Consider the following 20,032-nt stretch of genomic DNA (forward strand, 5'->3'; position numbering starts at 1 on the left):
AATAAATATTAATCCTAAAATAGCTATAATATAATTATAATTTATATTGTAGCTATATTAGGATTTATTTTACAGGTAAGTATTTAGCTTTAAATAGGAATCATTTATTTAATAAGAGTTAATTTATTTCGTTAGATTAAAATTATATTTAAGTTAGGGGGGTGTTAGTGTTAGGGTTAGACTTAGCTTTAGGGGTTAATCCATTTATTAGAATAGCGGTGAGCTCCGATCGGAAGATTAGGGGTTAATAATTGAAGGTAGGTGTTGGCGATGTTAGGGAGGGCAGATTAGGGGTTAATACTATTTATGATAGGGTTAGTGAGACGGATTAGGGGTTAATAACTTTATTATAGTAGCGCTCAGGTCCGCTCGGCAGATTAGGGGTTAATAAGTGTAGGCAGGTGTCGGCGACGTTGTGGGGGGCAGATTAGGGGTTAATAAATATAACATAGGGGTCGGCGATGTTAGGGCAGCAGATTAGGGGTACATAGGGATAACGTAGGTTGCGGCGGTTTACGGAGCGGAAGATTAGGGGTTAAAACTGTAATGCGGGGGTCAGCGATAGCGGGGGCGGAAGATTAGGGGTTAATAAGTGTAAGGTTAGGGGTGTTTAGACTCGGGGTACATGTTAGAGTGTTAGGTGCAGACGTAGGAAGTGTTTCCCCATAGGAAACAATGGGGCTGCGTTAGGAGCTGAACGCTGCTTTTTTGCAGGTGTTAGGTTTTTTTTCAGCTCAAACAGCCCCATTGTTTCCTATGGGAGAATCGTGCACGAGCACGTTTTTGAGGCTGGCCGCGTCCGTAAGCAACTCTGGTATCGAGAGTTGCATTTGCGGTAAAAATGCTCTACGCTCCTTTTTTGGAGCCTAACGCAGCATTTGTTTTAACTCTCGATACCAGAGTTAAATTTATGGTGCGGCCAGAAAAAAGCCTGCGGAGCGTTAACAGCCCTTTTACCGCCGAACTCTAAATCTAGGCCTATGAGAGACCTCACAGTACTGACGAGACATCTTACATAATCTCAACAAAACAGAGCTTTAGATTATTGGGTCCTTATAGACATGAGCAAGAAAGGAGAATGGGAAAGTGGATCAGTTTGAAAAACAGGAAAAATAATTTCACAAAGTGGGATTATGGGAATGCGCTATTTTGAGAATGAAAATGCTGTGCTCAATGTGCTAAGCAGTGTAAGCTGTTTTCCAGCGCTTGCGGGGGTCATGCGAACTTGCTTCCCGCAATGTAAGAAGCAGTGGTCATCAGACTGCAAATTCATGCTGATAGGTTCTCAAGTTGAGACCCTTGTCTGCACAGCCGTTAGTACATGGAGCCTGTTGTCTAAATAACCCAATTAGTATATTTACTGAGTCAGTGGGATCTTGATGAAACCTAAGCCAATTCTTCAAAATGCATTTACAATACATTAAATAGGAGAATATTTCAAATTAAAATTATTACCTTACCTGGGGTATCCCAAGATAAAAATAAAGAATGAGGTCCCAACACAGTCACATTGTTTGGGACTGAGATTTTTTCTGGAGTTGCAAGTGACGTTTCAATGACATAAATCTTACTTAGATTACTTCCAGCATTGGTGCTGGCTTCCAGCTGGTAAATATACCTAAGCAAAAAAATAAAAGAAATAATATTTACACGTCAAGAATATATACTTGGTGATTGAGCATAATCATTTCCGAAAGATGATTCTTCAAAATTCACAATTAAAATCTAGATAATTTGATTGCCAGATATCAGACACTAGCTAGAAGAATATTTAGAAAAAACACAAGATATACAGCGCTAAAATCCAAGAAGATACCTTTGCCACTCTCCAACTATCTCCCCCAAATAGATAATATATCAAACTAATACTCTAATGAGAGGGCGCTGAAGCTAAAGTAACTTGACACACCTAATCATATGAATAATACATACAATGGAGGTTAAGAATAATCAATTTTACTCAGTATTTTAAAAGATAAAAGGGACGTCTCCCTAATAAAGATACATTTCTCATACAAAATAAAAAACAATAAAAATCGATCAGAATAACAATATTACAACATATCTATAAGGAATACCACCCTATTAAAAATATTGCGCAAAAAATATCAAAAATTAAAGATGTCAAAAAATAAAGATGTGTTCAAAAACTTGTTAAAAAATAAAATACGGGTTTGCAAGTTCCGATTATTACATATATCTTATGGTGAATCTTCAACTTATAATGTCCCTTTATCCGGAGTTAGTCCAATGGACCTTTCTGATAATACAACAGGTGTTAGTTCGATATAGTTTTAGCCCGTGCGTGTAATACGCTAAGAGTGGGTGTTTGCTCAAACCATTCATTCATTTCAACCGGGACACAGCGGATCATTCACACGCAAGAAACGGTGTGTCTTACATCCCAGGGGCCGTCAGCCGGGATCCAGCAGGACTCGCATACGCAAGGAGCGGTGAGTCTTTTTTACGGAGGACGAAAAAGCCTAAGTTTGACAAGCCTCACATACGCAAAGAGCGGCGTGCTAAAGGCAATCAGACCGACACCAGCAGCAATCTGACCGTAGCTGCTGCAACATTACGTGAGTCACTGTTATAACTGTCCACATTCAGAGGTGATATACGGATACAAGAGATATAAATAATACACTTTGGTGTACTTAAACAGATTCTGTTATATACATATAACAAATGGAACATTGTTACATATTACGGCTATAGAGTGAAAGTTACACTTACAAAATTACAAGCAAAACTATATCGAACTAACACCTGTTGTATTATCAGAAAGGTCCATTGGACTAACTCCGGATAAAGGGACATTATAAGTTGAAGATTCACCATAAGATATATGTAATGATCGGAACTTGCAAACCCGTATTTTATTTTTTAACAAGTTTTTGAACACATCTTTATTTTTTGACATCTTTAATTTTTGATATTTTTTGCGCAATATTTTTAATAGGGTGGTATTCCTTATAGATATTTTGTAATATTGTTATTCTGATCGATTTTTATTGTTTTTTATTTTGTATGAGAAATGTATCTTTATTAGGGAGACGTCCCTGTTATCTTTTAAAATACTGAGTAAAATTGATTATTCTTAACCTCCATTGTATGTATTATTCATATGATTAGGTGTGTCAAGTTACTTTAGCTTCAGCGCCCTCTCATTAGAGTATTAGTTAGAAGAATATTTACACAAACGTCATACTAAGCTGTGTAGTTGAGAACATAAAAGGCAAAGATAATAAAAAATAATACAGTTTATGGTATTTTACTCATAGCATCATAAAAAGCATTTTAGTAGTTATTTATTTATTTAATTAATGGCATTTTTTATGCCAAAGTTTTGTGCTAAAGTATATGTATTTCAATAAAATATTAAGTACACTGCCCCAGTTTAGTTTGCATAATATTAATGATTTTGTTGATTTTAAACTTTGAAAGGACTAGGGGCTAGATTACGAATGGAATGCACAACTACGCATTCATGAACGCAACATTTGCTCTCCACTCAGTAATACCAGCGCACACAAATGTGCACTGTTATTACAAGTAAAGCACAATGTGAAAGCAACCTTGCGTTCACAATGCATTAAAGCTTTGTGCTTACGAGAGAGTGTTCCCATAGGCCCCAAGTTATCAAGGTCTGGCAGACCTGATCCGACTGTGCGGATGAGGTCCGCCAGACCTCGCTGAATACGGCGAGCAATACGCTTGCCGTATTCAGCATTGCACCAGCAGCTCACAAGAGCTGCTGGTGCAACGCCGCCCCCTGCAGACCAGGGGGGCGTCAATCAACCCGATCGTACTGGATCGGGTTGATTTCCGGCGATGTCTATCCGCCTGCTCAGAGCAGGGGGACAGGTTATGGAGCAGCGGTCTTTGTGACCGCTGCTTCATAACTTCTGTTTCCAGCGAGTCTGAAGACTCGCCAGAAACAGGGGCCATCAAGCTCCATACGGAGCTTGATAAATAGAGCCCATAGGCTCCAATGGGAGCCTTGTTCTGATGCCGATAGACACGGCACAGAACCTAGCGCAGGTTGTAAGTCACGCAGCATTGGGCAGCAAATGTAAAATATATATGTATATGAATATATACATATATATTTATGTATTTAAATGTGTATATACAAAATATATATGTATATAAGCATATACATATATATTTCAAGTAAAAACACAGTCCCATAGACTTCAATGTGAAGGCATTTTTCACCCTTCCACCCCAGATCCCCTCACTTTAAACCTTTATAACTGCTTTGTGCATTTATTTATTTTTAAAAAATAAAGATGCTAATGTTTTTGTTTTTTTAATAAAGGAACTGTATACTTTTTTGGGGGGTGATTGGGCGAATTTTTTCATTGCACTTAGTTCTACCACCAGCTTGCTGTAGCATCAACTAGCCACTTGTAATGGCTGGTTAATTAACGTGCACCCATAAACGGGCAAATTAGCCCCTTTATAGGCGCACAGTAATTAGTGCTTCACTTGTAATCTAGCCCTAGGTGAGTAAAGGAGATGTGTAATCGTATGTAACACCAACATTACAATATAGACACACAACCATAGAAAGCACTGTACTTAGCGGATTCTGCACTACTTTTTCTCTTCTTAAAGTGTTTGTAGTGCCTAGCATTGTGATGTTCTCCAGCATGTTGCTGATACTATATAAGAGAACATTAACTTCTGAATGATTTCTTTAAGCATCTTAGTGTTCCTACTTATAGATAGGTATGACAAGCAAACACCATAACATCTGTCATCCATTCTCTCTGCCTATAGTACCTGATGGATATACCTTTCTATTGTATCTGTATATGACCTCAATCCAGTTTTTTACTGCCATGCCCTGTAACTGATCTTAAATTCAATCTGCTATCACAGAGAATTATTCATGATACATTTCTCTCGCTCTTTACACACACACACAGACACACACACACACACACACAGACACACACACACATATATATATATATATATATATATATGTATATATATATATATATATATATATATATATATATATACACAGTATATATATTTTTTTCTTCACCTCATATTTCAGAACAAAAAAATTACATCTTTAATAAAATGGAGGCATGAAAAAACAAACCTACTTTTATGTAAATCTCCAAAGATAACATCTTTGGATTTGTTTTAAGATATAAAAAAAGAGGAGAGGCTCAGCTAATTTCTATCTTAAAGGCCATAATATGCGGAGAGTCCCTTTTTTATTTTCATACCTTTCAAAATATGATTTATAACAAATATTTGCCTGGAGATCAGTGATCACTAACAGCATCACCATGGAAACTAAGAATCCCATCATATTTATGATACTCCACCAAGTAAAGTAAATTGCCTGTGAGGCTATATAGTTTAGGGCAAGAATAATGGGACACCATAAGAAGTTTCTTAAGATCCATCTTGTCAACATCTAGTACAAGGAAATGACATAAAAATAACCTCTCAAACATATTGTTTCAGATCCTCTTTGTATCTTGCAGATCATTTATTTAATTACCACTTGCGAATATATTTCAATCTCCTTCCCTCTTCTGCCAGAACCTCCCCCTTCTTTCTCAAATTTCTTTATCTAAACTTCCCTCTCCCTTTTTTAAATGATTGTTCCTTTCGACCCCTCTACCTTTGTCTTATTTTCTAATCCCTTCACTTAGTCCTTGTACCTATTAGTCATCTTCCTTGAGGAAATGAAAACTGATGCACTGAGTTCATGTTATTTCTAAATTGATTTACTTATTTATAACACAAGAAAGATAAGGTTATAGCACAATCTCAATTAAACGGTACAGTAGGTTACAATGTAGAGCCTTAATACAGTAGCTTTTAATTTTAAATAGAGAGGTATAACATGATCTCAAAAAGGTCCAACTCAAAAGTCCAAACTTCAAAGTCCATTGAATCCATCGATGTGGGGGGGCGGCAGTTTAGGAGTTAATAGTTTTAGTTTAGTATTATCGATGTGGGGGGCTGGCGGTTTAGGGGTTAATAGTTTTATTTTAGTAGTAGCAATGCGGGGGCAGCGGTTTAGGGGTTAATACTTTATTTTAGTGTTGGTGATGTGGGGGGTCAGCGCTTAATATGTTTATTTAGTTTCGGTGATGTCAGAGGGTGGCGGTGTAAGGGTAAATATTATCGCACCATATCCTACAACAAAAGATGGTTTTTCAGTAACTTGTAATGGCAGCGCTATGGAAAGTGCGATACCGCTCATTTGTTGTGTTATTTATGCACCCGGTTTAGCACATAACTTGTGATCTTGCTGTAAGTTTTTAAAAGGTTTATACTGGATTTTTAGATCAGTATCTGTGCATTATCTTATTTATAGTAGTGTTTATTGCATGCAGTTATATGAAAATGGGTGTATACTGTCCCTTTAAGGTGTCAAAAAGGGGCTAATTGCACCAGAGTTTTGCAAACTCTGGGCCAGAGCAAGTCCTTCTCTCTTTTCTTCCTCTATTTTGTTTGCAGTTTGGCATCATCACAATAACTCAGCATCAAATCACATTGTTTTAATTTGGCCATGGCATACGTTTGGATTGCGACTATTACATACCTCACAGCATTTACTGAAGGGGCTTGTGGGCAGAGCTAATACAGGAAGGCTGGAGCCACTGAACCAGAGAGAGCTGCAAAAGGTACAGTGCGCTGACCTCTCAACCCACAACCATCTTCCAATATCCGGGATGGTTGTTAGATATACTGTTATAGCTAGAACCTATGCAAGCAGCTTAAATTGAGCTGTTATGATAAAAGTCTAACAATGCTACGTCTTCCCCAGTGGCTCCATGGTATAATATATAGTTAATGGATCATACTGGCACTGTTGTCATTTTGTTACATTGTACAATATTGTCCAGCCAACATGTGACTCTATTGTTTAGCAGTAACCATATTATGGATGGTCACTTAATAAAATTGTATGGAGTCTAATCCAGGGTCTGAAGAGGCAATAAAAAGCTGATGTTGCAAGAGGCTTCATTTTAGTGAATAGATAAGACCTTGCACTTTGTCTTTTGCAATTCCCAAAACTATTATATCTTTAGGAAGCATTAATTGCTGAAATAATATTTTTTTAAAAAAATGTTCAATTTCTAGAGTTCATAGATGTCAAATTTTCATAATCAACCATCATATTATGTGCTGGTGTTAATATATCACGTTTCACATTGTTTCAGGGATAAAAGGGCATCACAGACAATTTCCTTACATGCACTCAGACTGATAACAGCAACAGTCCATTAAACAAAACTAACGAGGCTAATTGTGGGACGCTCCCAAAACATATTCATTGATTTAAAAAAGAAATGATCAAAAACATAAACCAATGTTTGCACTTTTCATGTTATAAAACAAGCTTTTGTCATTTTTTATGGGTGATCTGGTTTTATTTCTGAAAAGCGGTTAACGCACCTCAGTCAATACCAGTTTCTTCAATATGTGCAATGACAAAGCTCCTGCAAGACTTTTTGTCAATGCATTTTAATGATTAAGTAATAATGATTTTTCCCTTTTTAAAAGCGGAAGTAAAAGTCTTGTTTGTAGCATGCCCAGATAAAATATCATTGTTAATCATTGCTTGAAAGCTTAATATAGATCAGTGTTAAACATTACCTGCTGTTGGGCTGCAGGCCAACATCAGTGAAATTCAGATATTCTCCACTTCTTGTGGAAATGACTTCTCTGTTCCGTATAAGTCTGTACTGAGAAATAATCCCATTGGGCTTATCTGGTTCGTTCCAATATAGTTCCAGTACTGATGCATTGATTTTGATGTGACAGGGCTTTGACCACACTCCTAAATTGTAAAAAAAAAAAAATGTATTATGGCTACTAAAAGCTTTCTCACAAGCTAAAATATAAATGTCAGCAGTGGCAAAAAAAAGTGGGTAATATTCTTGATACAATACTAAGTAAAAAGTGCAGCTATTACAATTTGTTTTGTGTGAATCATTTGTTGCAGAAAAATTATTTGAATTTTGCCCACGAATTGTTCAAGGGATTGTCAGGTTAGCAAAATGTTGTCAACATTAGTTAGTTTGTTGTTACTTAAAGGGACAGTCTACACCAGAATATTAATTGTTTTAAAAGATAGATAATCCCTTTATTACCCATTACCCATTTTTGCATAACCAACACAGTTATATTAATACATTTTTTGCCTCTGTAAATTACCTTGTATCTAAGCCTCTGCAGACTGCCCCCTTATCTCAGTGCTTTTTACAGACTTGCATTTTAGCTAATTATTGCTGGCTCCTAGGAACTCCACATGCGTGAGCACAGTGTTATCTATATGAAACACATGAACTATCACCCTCTAGTGGTGAAAAACTGTCAAAATGCCCTGAGATGAGAGGAAGCCTTCAAGAGCTTATAAATTAGCATATGAACCTCCTAGGTTTAGCTTTCAACTAAGAATACCAAGAAAACAAAGCAAAATTTGTTATATATGTAAATTTGAAAATGGTTTAAAATGGCATTCCCTATCTCAATAATGAAAGATTGTTTTGGACTAGACTGTCCCTTTAATGGACATTCCTATGGGAAACCTGAATACAACCAACAAACGTGCAGCCCTAAAAGCAAGGGAAATATAGAACATTTAATAAGAAATATTAAGAGTACATACAAAAATAAATATGGTTTACTCAATCACAATATAAAACAATATCTGTTTTGACATATACTCTATAGTGAAGTGAACGTTCATTGATTACAAACTTTGGAGTCTTTGTGCCGATTAATCAAAGTTATCTTTTTTTTCTGGTCAAATGATTGTGTGTCGTGGGAGAGACGCCGGGGGAGTGTACACGCTGAATTAGTGTTTGGAGCCAATTCAATATAGCAACACGGCGGTGTTCAAGTACATATCTTGAAGCCTCAGATCACGCAATGGGCAACATAACAAGTCGCACGTTATAAGTTTTCCGCGCGTGATATGGTAATTTTTTCAATCAATTTCCATTGCGCAGTTATTACAAGTCTTGAAAAATGTGATTGCGCGTGAGCATTCACCTTTTACTAAACAATCCTTTCCGCGCTTGAAGAGCAACATAAAAGTTTCACAAAACACTAAAAAATATATTACAAAGTACAGTTACACTCATATTAACACTGTCTAATAAAAATTATTTTAAAAATATATTGCACACAAAAGTTATAAGGTCTAAAAGCTACGAGATCTTGGGTGTTAGGAAAATGTTGACGAAGGGATTTTACATTGACATACATACACATACATAGAGAAACATGGGTTTATATGTATAGATATATCTTTATCAATGTAGATAATGCAAAGATTTTACATTCCAATCTTATGCACTTTAAACAGTATCTCAGAGGGATTTTCAAAGAGATATTCACATATAAATCTCAAGATATCTAGACATATCTAGACATATATATATATATATATATATATATATATTCATATACATATCTTGCTATAAATAGATACATCAGTCCAAAAATCATCATATATATAGAGAAATATCTATTTAGAAATAAATAGAACATATTCCATTACGAAAACATTTTCGCAATATGAAATATTCTCATTTTCATATACACTTTTTGAGGAGATTACGCCAAGGGATTTGCGCAACATATTAGTGGCTTTGTGTGAATGCGCACGTGATTTGGCTGTTTGGATTATGCAGCTTAACGCAAGCGCAAAAAAAGTTATTTTGCAACTTGTAATAGCTACGCAACCCCAAATACAAAAAAGCAATAACGCTTGCAGTGTTTTCACAACTGATTTGCCGTGGGACTTGTAATCGTGCCCAATATCGGTGCTGTGAACCGTAGGAGAAAAAGTAAGAGAATTCTAGGGATTACATTAATTTAATTACATTGACTTGCAGGGGGCGGCATTGCACAGATAGTCCTGAACTAAATAGGGATGCTCCTGTCTTTGCAACTCATAGTTCATTAATATGACTTCACTCAGGAACATTGATGAAAGTCAAAATGATCAAAGTTGCACTCCAATTGCCAAAATTCAATAACAGGTCCATCATTTCAGGTCTCACAAACCTCTCCAGTTTATTAAACTTATTATATAGTGAATAAGCTGCAAATAGGAACGTAGGAACCGAAACTGGAATCTGGACAGACCTTCTACTAGATTTCCACCATTGGCACAAATTGATATATATTTAAATAAATATATATTTTAGAAGACTTTGCTTTTTTAGCCTAGAAACATATGGCTGCACCTTAACCGATACATGGTTTACATGGATTACATGTACATCTGCAAGAGTAGGAAGTTCATCACATCATCCTCTGCTAGCCTGTGACATACAAAGGAACCATAAGGTCAGGAATCTCAGGGGATTTGTGGTCTGATAAGGGTGTTTGGCTAAGAGGGGTTGCCGGGTCTGATGTTATGCATGAGATAATCTGTTCCATGACATGGTGTCAAGCATAGATGGGAGTGAGTCTGCCAGGCATCTCGGTCATCTTGGTTTGCTGGCTAAGCACTATGCGCTAGATTATAAATGGAGACAATTTATTGCTCCCACTCACCCTTTAAATTCTCTGGATAGAGGCTTTTTGCATGTGTTGGGTAATGTGTGTATTACAAGTTAAAAGTAAAACCTTTTTGCACAAGCGCTGATCCAACATGAGTCAAAAACTAATCTTCAAATATTGCGACCAAGTTAACGTATTCCCCCATAGATTTGAAAAGTGAGGAAAAAAACTAGCACCCATGCTCGCATGTAAACCAGTCATGAAATATAAATATTTCACATTCCAATGTACTTCATATAGCAGAATATGATATATATATATATATATATATATATATAAATCACAGTCATTAGAATAGGCACTCCATATAATATAGCAACCTCCAGGGTGCACTTAAGAGAAATATCCAAAATTAGTAGGCAAGAAAAAGGCACTCTCTGAAAAAAGTAAAACTTAACATTTAATAAGTCATATTAAAAATGCATGACGTTTCGGAGGCATTGTGCCCCCTTTTTCAAATGCATGATACAGCCGTTTGAAAAATACAAAAGCGGTATACTCAATACTTTACCCCATCACCTTAAATACCCATGTGTGGCTCCTGAAGACGCCGAGCCGGAAATGCGGCCCGTGTGCAGTGTCGAACGGAAATTACTTCATCCGCGTGCAACCAGGAAGACATAGGGTGCCGTGTCACAACTATACGCACCAATGAGAGAAGCTCTTTTGCCTGTCAAAGAATAAGGTAAACAAATAAGTGTTCAACGTGCATGTGACATTAGCGATCAGCAGCGAATATGGACTAATTTAAATAGAGACACTGCAAAAGGAGCCAACACAAACGTGAACCATAAAAACAATAATTAAAAAGATCAAAAAGACCTAAGTACACATATGGAGGATATACTATGAATTGCTAAGGGTATATATGAAACATCAAAAATTAAACATCAAAAATGAGGAATTAAAGATATAAGACATCAGGATGCTATCTTGCTAAGTAACAGGAATGGCTTCAATATGCATTATTAAATTTCAAGGCATTATTATAGATTAAGCTCATGCCTGCGCAATACAACCTGTCTAATTCATAGTCATTCATGGATCCGGAAGTAAGGCAGACAATTATATACCAGAGGTCTTAGATATAGGGATGTGGCATATGTGCAGTATGTTAAAATGTGATGGTACAGAAAATGTGAAAAGTGTAATTAGAGTTTATTTAGGATCCTGTGTAGAATGGTGAGAAGTCCAACATGATGTTCAACCCTTTAGGTGTTATGGTATCTAATGTATATATCCATCTTGTTTCCAGTCTGAGAAGTCGATTGCCCCTATTGCCTCCCCTTGTCAACAGTGGCACTCGACCAATGAGCATAGTTCTGAGACTTGAGACACTATGCTTATGGCCGGCGAAATGGCGGGCTACTGGCTGATCAAAGTCACCTTTGTTAAGGGCGTCTCTGATCGCACAGCGATGATTTGCAATACGTTTTCGAAATGTAGTGACCATTTTGCCTATATATACAAGGGAGCACGGGCAAATCAGCATGTAGATTACGTAAGTACTCATGCATGAAAGTCTATAGTTGATATTATAGCGCTTGTTGGCGTGTGGGTGTTGGAACGTGTCTCCTTTCAACATGCTGTCACATGTGACACAGTCACCACATTTAAAGCAGCCCTTCCTACTGGATTTCAACCAGCTACTTCTCTCATAGCACCTAATAGGGTCAGTCTTTACCAATAAATCTCGTAAATTCTTAGCACGACGATACACCATCCTTGGATGCTATGTGTGCACAAATGGCAAAGATTTGTCTGTATTGACCAAGTACCAATGTTTGGAGATAGCATTCTTGACGCTTTGGTGCATGGGATTAAATGTAGTGATGAAGTTGATATGTTCATCCGTCATGGTATTGTCCTTTTTGGTGACTGTTGTGCTCTGAAAACGTTTCACCACCTCATCTTTAATCTCTGTTACCATCATCTTGTCATAGCCACGTACAACCAATTTATCAGACATTTCATTTAGTTGTGTCTCTCTGTTGTATGCCTCGGTATTATTGCGTAGGACCCGAGTGAGCTGAGAGGCTACGATCCCCCTCTTCTGATGTGTAGGGTTATAGCTGTGTGCTTCCAATAGGGAGTTGTGGTCTGTCGGCTTGGTATATAAAGATGTACCAAACCTACATGCCTTCTCATCAATCACCTTGAAGATGTTGAGTTCTAAAAAATGGACCATATCAACATCATATTCAATTTTGAAATTGATCGGAAGTGTCAGGTTTTTTAGGTCATTTACCCAAGAGTTAAGACTGTCAGGGGTGCCAAGCCAAATAAGAAAGACGTCATCTATATATCTGGTATAGTATATCACCTCTGCCATGTCCTGGGGTCACATGACATAATGCTCATACCAGGACATGTAGAGGTTGGCATATGTGGGTGCCATGTTTGACCCCATGGCAGTCCCCGAGATCTGCAAATAGAAGTCTTTCTTAAACTTAAAATAGTTTTTTTCCAGGCAAATCTGTAAAAGCTCAAGCAAGAATTCAATGGGAGGGCCATTGTATTAGTGGGATCCCACCACCATGGACCTGACAGCCTGCACACCACCAACATGAGGAATGGGGTGTACAGGCTTTCAACATCCATGGTGACTAGGATATCACCAGGCTGTAAAAGATCAAATGTTTAAAAATTTTTTTAATGAGACTTGGAGAATCCTGTAAATAGGCATATGTTTCATTCACCACCGGCTGTAGGTGGTGATCAATATATTTAGCAATGTTCAAGAATAATGAACCCCTGGCCGACACAATAGGTCTGCCAGGGGGTTAAGAAAGTGTTTTATAATTTTTGGGCAACAGATACAAAACTGGTGATGGCAAGTTCAAATGTAGATTGAGTTTTAAATGTATATTCGGTCACAGTGGCTCTTTCTTTATCCTTGAAGAAATCCTTTAACTTTAACTTCCACTGAAGATTGTATGTATCAACAATCTTGTGAAATTTGCCATTTTTCGGAGTCGGTATAAAGGACAAGCCACGGTTTAATACATTATGTTCAACCTCAGTGAGATTGCGGTCACTGAGGTTAAACACAATATCTATTTTTACTTTAAATTTAGTTTTTTTATTGTGTCCCCCCGTCTAATGTGGGGTCTTTTATTTCTCTTTCTGTATTTGGCATCAGTGGTGGTTTTGCGGATGCTCTGGTCAACACTAGAAAAATAAGCCATATTTGACCTTGGGGCTTGTGTGGTATTTAAATTATCATTAGTATCACCCTCAGAGGAGTCCCCACCACTGGTGTCAACTGTGCCAAGAACATTTTTAGGTTTAGTGTATCTACTTGCAGGCTGTCAGGTCCATGGTGGTGGGATCCCACCAATACAATGGCCCTCCCATTGAATTCTTGCTTGAGCTTTTACAGATTTGCCTGGGGAAAAACTATTTTAAGTTTGAGAAAGACTTCTATTTACCCACGTATGCCAACCTCTACATGTCCAGGTATGAGCATTATGTCATGCGACCCCAGGACATGGCAGAGGTGATATACTATACCAGATATATAGATGACATCTTTCTTATTTGGCGTGGCACCCCTGACAGGCTTAACTCTTGGGTAAATTACCAAAATAACCTGACACTTCCGATCAATTTCAAAATTGAATATGATGTTGATATGGTCCATTTTTTAGAACTCAACATCTTCAAGGTGATTGATGAGAAAGCATGTAGGTTTGGTACATCTTTATATACAAAGCCAACAGACCACAACTCCCTATTGGAAGCACACAGCTATAACCCTACACATCAGAAGAGGGGGATCGTAGCCTCTCAGCTCACTCGGGTCCTACACAATAATACTGAGACATACAACAGAGAGACACAACTAAATGAAATGTCTGATAAATTGGTTGTACATGGCTATGACAAGATGATGGTAACAGAGATTAAAGATGAGGTGGTGAAACGTTTTCAGAGCACAACAGTCACCAAAAAGGACAATACCATGACAGATGAACATATCAACTTCATGACTACATTTGATCCCATGCACCAAAGCGTCAAGAATGCTATCTCCAAACATTGGGACTTGGTCAATACAGACAAATCTTTGCCATTTGTGCACACACAGCATCCAAGGATGGTGTATCGTTGTGCTAAGAATTTACGAGATTTATTGGTAAAGACTGACCCTATTAGGTGCTATGAGAGAAGTAGCTGGTTGAAATCTAGTAAGAAGGGCTGCTTTAAATGTGGTGACTGTGTCACATGTGACAGTATGTTGAAAGGAGACACACCCACACACCAACAAGTGCTATAAAATCAACTATACACTTTCATGCATGAGTACTTACGTAATCTACATGCTGATTTGCCCGTGCTCCCATGTATATATAGGCAAAACGGTCACTACATTTCGGGAACGTATGGCAAATCATCGCTGTGCAATCAGAGACGCCCTTAACAAAGGTGACTCTGATCAGCCAGTAGCCCGCCATTTCGCCGCCATAAGCATAGTGTCTCAGTGTCTCAAGTCTCAGAACTATGCTCATTGGCCAGGTGCCACTGTTGACAAGGGGAGGCAATAGGGGCAATTGACTTCTCAGACTGGAAACACAATGGATATATACATTAGATACCATAACGCCCGCCATAAGCATAGTGTCTCAAGTCTCAGAACTATGCTCATTGACCAGGTGCCACTGTTGACAAGGGGAGGCAATGGGGCAATCGACTTCTCAGACTGGAAACAAGATACCATAACACCTAAAGGGTTGAACACCATGTTGGACTTCTCACCATTCTACACAGGATCCTAAATAAACTCTAATTACAGTTTTCACACTTTCTGTACCATCACATTTTAACATACTGCATATATGCCACATCCCTATATCTAAGACCTCTGGTATATAATTGTCTGCCATACTTCAGGATCCATGAATGACTATGAATTAGACAGATAGGTTGTATTGGGCAGGCATGAGCTTTATCTATAATAATGCCTTGAAATTTAATAATGCATAATGAAGCCGTTCCTGTTACTTAGCAAGATAGCATCCTGATGTCTTATATCTTTGATTCCTCATTTTTGATGTTTAATTTTTGATGTTTCATAGATACCCTTAGCCATTCATAGTATATCCTCCATATGTGTACTTAGGTCTTTTTGATCTTTTTAATTATTGTTTTTATGGTTCACGTTTGAGTTGGCTCCTTTTGCAGTGTCTTTATTTAAATTAGTCCATATTTGCTGCTGGTCGCTAATGTCACATGCACGTTGAGCACTTATTTGTTTACCTTATTCTTTGACAGGAAAAAGAGCTTCTCTCACTGGTGCGTATAGTTGTGACACGGCACCCTATGTCTCCCTGGTTACGGACGTCTATGCGTGACTCACGCAGATGATGTAATTTCCGTTCGACACTGCACATGGGCCGCATTTGCGGCTCGGCATCTTCAGGAGCCACACATGGGTATTTAATGTGATGGGGTAAAGTATTGAGTATACCGCTTTTGTATTTTTCAAACGGCTGTATCATGCATTTGAAAAAGGGGGCGCAATGCCCCCGAAACGTCATGCATTTTTAATATGAATTATTAAATGTTAAGTTTTACTTTTTTCAGAGAGTGCCTTTTTCTTGCCTCCCCTCTAGCTCTTCGTGTTGCAGTTATTTATCGGCCCCCTGGCCCAGCATCACAATTTCTGGACCACTTTGAAGCCTGGCTTCCACATTTTCTCTCTTCTAATGTCCCTTCTCTCATCTTAGGGGACTTCAACATACCCATTGATAATCTTAACATGCCTGCGGCCTCTAAACTTCTATCCCTTACCTCCTCTTTTGGCCTGTCCCAGTGAACAACATCTCCAACCCACTGTGAAGGCAACTCCATAGACCTGGTCTTCACTAATCTCTGTGCTGTTTCCAACTTCCCCTTTCCTCTCTCTGACCACCATTTACTAACTTTCTCTCTTACTCTACCTGCTACATCTTTGCAAGCCCCTAAGAAACTGCTACCTTACAGGAATTTAAAAGACTTGGATCTCACAGACTTTTCCATGCAACTGAATCCTCTGGTCTCTGACATTTCCTCCCTCTCTTGCCCAAACCTCGTTGCTTTACAGTATAATTTGGCACTAAAATCAACACTTGACAAAGCTGCACCCTTCACTGTTTGTCGTACATCAATCACTCAACGGCAACCGTGGCACACCAAACAGATCAGATATCTTCAGCAATGTTCACAGGCTGCTGAACGGCAGTGGAGGAAATCACGCTCCTGTGCTGATTTCCGGCATTATAAATTCATCCTTAAGTCCTACAACTCTGCGCTCAGCCTGGCCAAACAACTCTATTTTTCCTCCCTTTGTGTCATCTCATGCATCCAACCCCTGAAAGCTGTTCTCAACCTTTAACTCCCTTCTACGTCTGACTGCACCCCCTCCCACTACCAACCTCACTGCTCAGTTTATTGCTGATCACTTCAAAAATAAAATTGACACCATTAGAAAATAGATCTGCACCTCACACTCTTCAAACCCAGCAATCCTACCCACCCCTTCTATTAACAAAACTCTATGCTACTTCCCCCCTGTAACAGAGGAAGAAGTCTCTGTACTCCTATCCTTGGCTCATCTCACAACTTGCCCACTTGACCCTATTCCTTCACAACTTCTTCCCTCTCTCTCTGCTTCACTAACCCCTACCCTATCTCATCTCTTTAACCAATCTCTCACCACTGGCACATTTCCGGATACATTCAACCATGCGTCAATCATACCAATCCTAAAAAAAACCTTGCTTGACCCCTCCACCCCTTCTAACTATCGACTGGTCTCCTTACTTCCCTTTGCTTCAAAATTATTGGAACGACTGGTCTACAATCAACTAACTCAATTTCTCATAACTAACTCCTTACTTGGTCCACTACAATCTGGTTTCCGCTCTAAACACTCAACAGAAACTGCTCTTGCTAAAGTAACAATGACCTGTTATCAGCTAAAGCAAAAGGCCACTACTCCTTACTAATTCTTCTTGACCTATCCGCTGCTTTTGACACAGTCAACCATCCTCTCCTCCTAAAAATACTGTTCATTTGGCATCCGAGACACAGCCCTCTCCTGGTTTGCCTCATATCTCTCAAACCGCTCTTTTTCAGTTTCCTTTAACAACGTATCTTGTGATCCTATGCCTCTATCAGTTGGAGTACCGCAAGACTCTGTCTTGGCTCCCTTGCTTTTCTCTCTTTATACCTCCTCCCTTAGAAAACTTATAGCCTCCTTTGGATTCCAGTACCACTTATATGCTGATGATACCCAAATCTATCTTTCCTCTCCTGATATCTCTCTCTCTTTACTGAACCAGATTTCCAACTGCCTCTCTGCAATTTACTCTTGGATGTCTTCACACTACCTCCAACTCAATCTGTCCAAAACTGAGCTGCTTCATATTCCCCCCTCTTCGAGACATCCAACACCTGACATTTCTCTGACAGTTGGAGATTCTCAACACCTCACCCCAGGTCCGCTGTCTTGGGGTCACACTAGACTCAGAGCTCACATTCAACCCACATATACAAGCGTTTACCAAATCCTGCCTTTCACACCTACTCAACATTTCCAGAATTCATCCCTTCCTTACTCAAAAAACAACAAAAATACTTATTCATTCCCTCATTTTGTCACGCATTGATTATTGCAACCTACTCCTAAATGGCCTTCCAAAACACTGCCTCTCCTCCCTCCAATCTTTTATGAATGCTTCTGCTAGACTCATCCACCTAAGTCGCCGATCTACATCAGCAACTCCGCTCTGCCAGTCTCTACACTGGCTACCCATACACTCCTCCAGAATACAGTTAAAAGTATTAACCCTAACTTACAAAGCACTAAACAGTCTAACTCCCAACTATATTTCCTCTCTTATCGTGAAATATTCCCCATCCCGTCCTCTTCGATCAACCTTTGACCTACGTCTCTCCACTCCCGTTATCTCTACGTCCCACACCCGCCTTCAAGACTTCACATGTAGTGCTCCTGTCCTCTGGATCTCTCTACCCCGCTCCATAAGACTGTCTCCAACCTTGTATAGCTTCAAATGCTCCTTGAAAACCCACCTATTCAGAGAGGCGTACTATATCTCCTCCATCCCTCATCTGAACCAAACTAATACATGAACTGCCTGACTAACTACTGCAACTACAAATGATGTAACAAGCTACCCCAACCTTATGTCTCTGCACCTTAAACCTGTAGACTGTGAGCTCTCCGGAGCAGGGCCCTCTTGCTCCTGTACTAGATTTTTTTAATTTTATGTTTTGTATTTTTAGCAAACATGTTGTCATTGTATACTCCTATCATTGTACCCAGCGCTACGGAATTTGGCGGCGCTATACAAATAAATGATAATAATAATAATCTCCCTTTACAAACAAGAAACAGGATACAAAAAGATAGGGAAGGCAGTGCCACCGTTGGAAGCATAGCTAGCAAGTTCAAAGTTAAGGAACCGTGGTTACACTACCTGAACAGGGCAGAAAAAGGAAGCTATCAACAGCTGCAACCAGATTTCTGAGATGGCAGGTTGAGAAAAACCCTTGAATGACTGCAAAAGACCTGTAGCAAGATTTGGTGGCAACAGGCACTGAGGTTTCAGTTTGCACAGTAAGGAGTGTACTAAACGCAGTAGGTTTCTATGCCAGAACTCCAAGATGTACAACACTACTCACCCAAAAGCACACGAAAAGTTGGCTCCAATATGTTTAAAATCATACAAATAAGCCACAGAAGTTTTGGGATTTTGTTCTGTGGAGCAAAGAAACCAAACTGGAACTTTTTGGCCCGATGGATCAGCGGTATATCGGGAGGAAGAAGAATGAGGCATGCGCTAAAAAGAACACTCTGCCTACAGTTAAGTGATGCTCTGGGGCTGTTTTGCATCCTCTGGCACTGGAAACCTGCAGCATGTGTAAGGCAAGATGGATTCAATGAAGTATCAGGAAATCCTAGACGAAAACGTTGTTCCGTCTGTGAGGAAGCTGAAGCTTGGGCGTCATTGGACCTTCCAACAGGACAATGATCCCAAGCATACCTCAAATTCCACCAAGCCTTGGTTGCAGAAGAAGTCCTGGAAGATTCTACAGTGGCCATCACAGTCACCTGACTTGAACCCCATAAAAAATCTCTGGTGGGATTTGAAGAAGGCAGTTGCAGCACACAAACCCTAGAATATTACTGAACCGGAGGCCATTGCTCATGAGGAATGGGCAAAGATTCCTCAGGAAAGCTGCCAGAAACGGGTGTCTGGCTCTGAACCTCGTCTTCAGCAGGTCATAACAGCAAAAGGCTGCTCTCCAAAGTACTAAAGATGCTTGGCATGAAAGGGTTGAATAATTAAAAGTTGGATTTTCAGTTAAATTGGAGGAAACCACTGAAACATCTGTTGTGTTGAGCTATTTCAATTGCTTTTGTTTGATTTGTTCATTGAAAACAGCTGAAAGTCTGTAC

General features: G+C 38.9%; 1 protein-coding gene across 1 annotated transcript in view; it reads right to left on the reverse strand.

Moving 5' to 3' along the window:
- Positions 1–20,032, reverse strand: part of USH2A (usherin) — a 2,188,359-nt gene that overhangs the window by 424,912 nt on the left and 1,743,415 nt on the right. Inside the window, exons 65-66 of the mRNA XM_053712759.1 lie at positions 7,645–7,828; positions 1,461–1,618 (exon numbers count right to left, since the gene is read on the reverse strand). Coding sequence (XP_053568734.1) covers positions 1,461–1,618; positions 7,645–7,828 — 342 coding nt within the window. The remainder of the gene's footprint in view (positions 1–1,460; positions 1,619–7,644; positions 7,829–20,032) is intronic.

The sequence above is a fragment of the Bombina bombina genome, chromosome 4, assembly GCF_027579735.1.
Source record: "Bombina bombina isolate aBomBom1 chromosome 4, aBomBom1.pri, whole genome shotgun sequence".
NCBI lineage: Eukaryota > Metazoa > Chordata > Amphibia > Anura > Bombinatoridae > Bombina > Bombina bombina.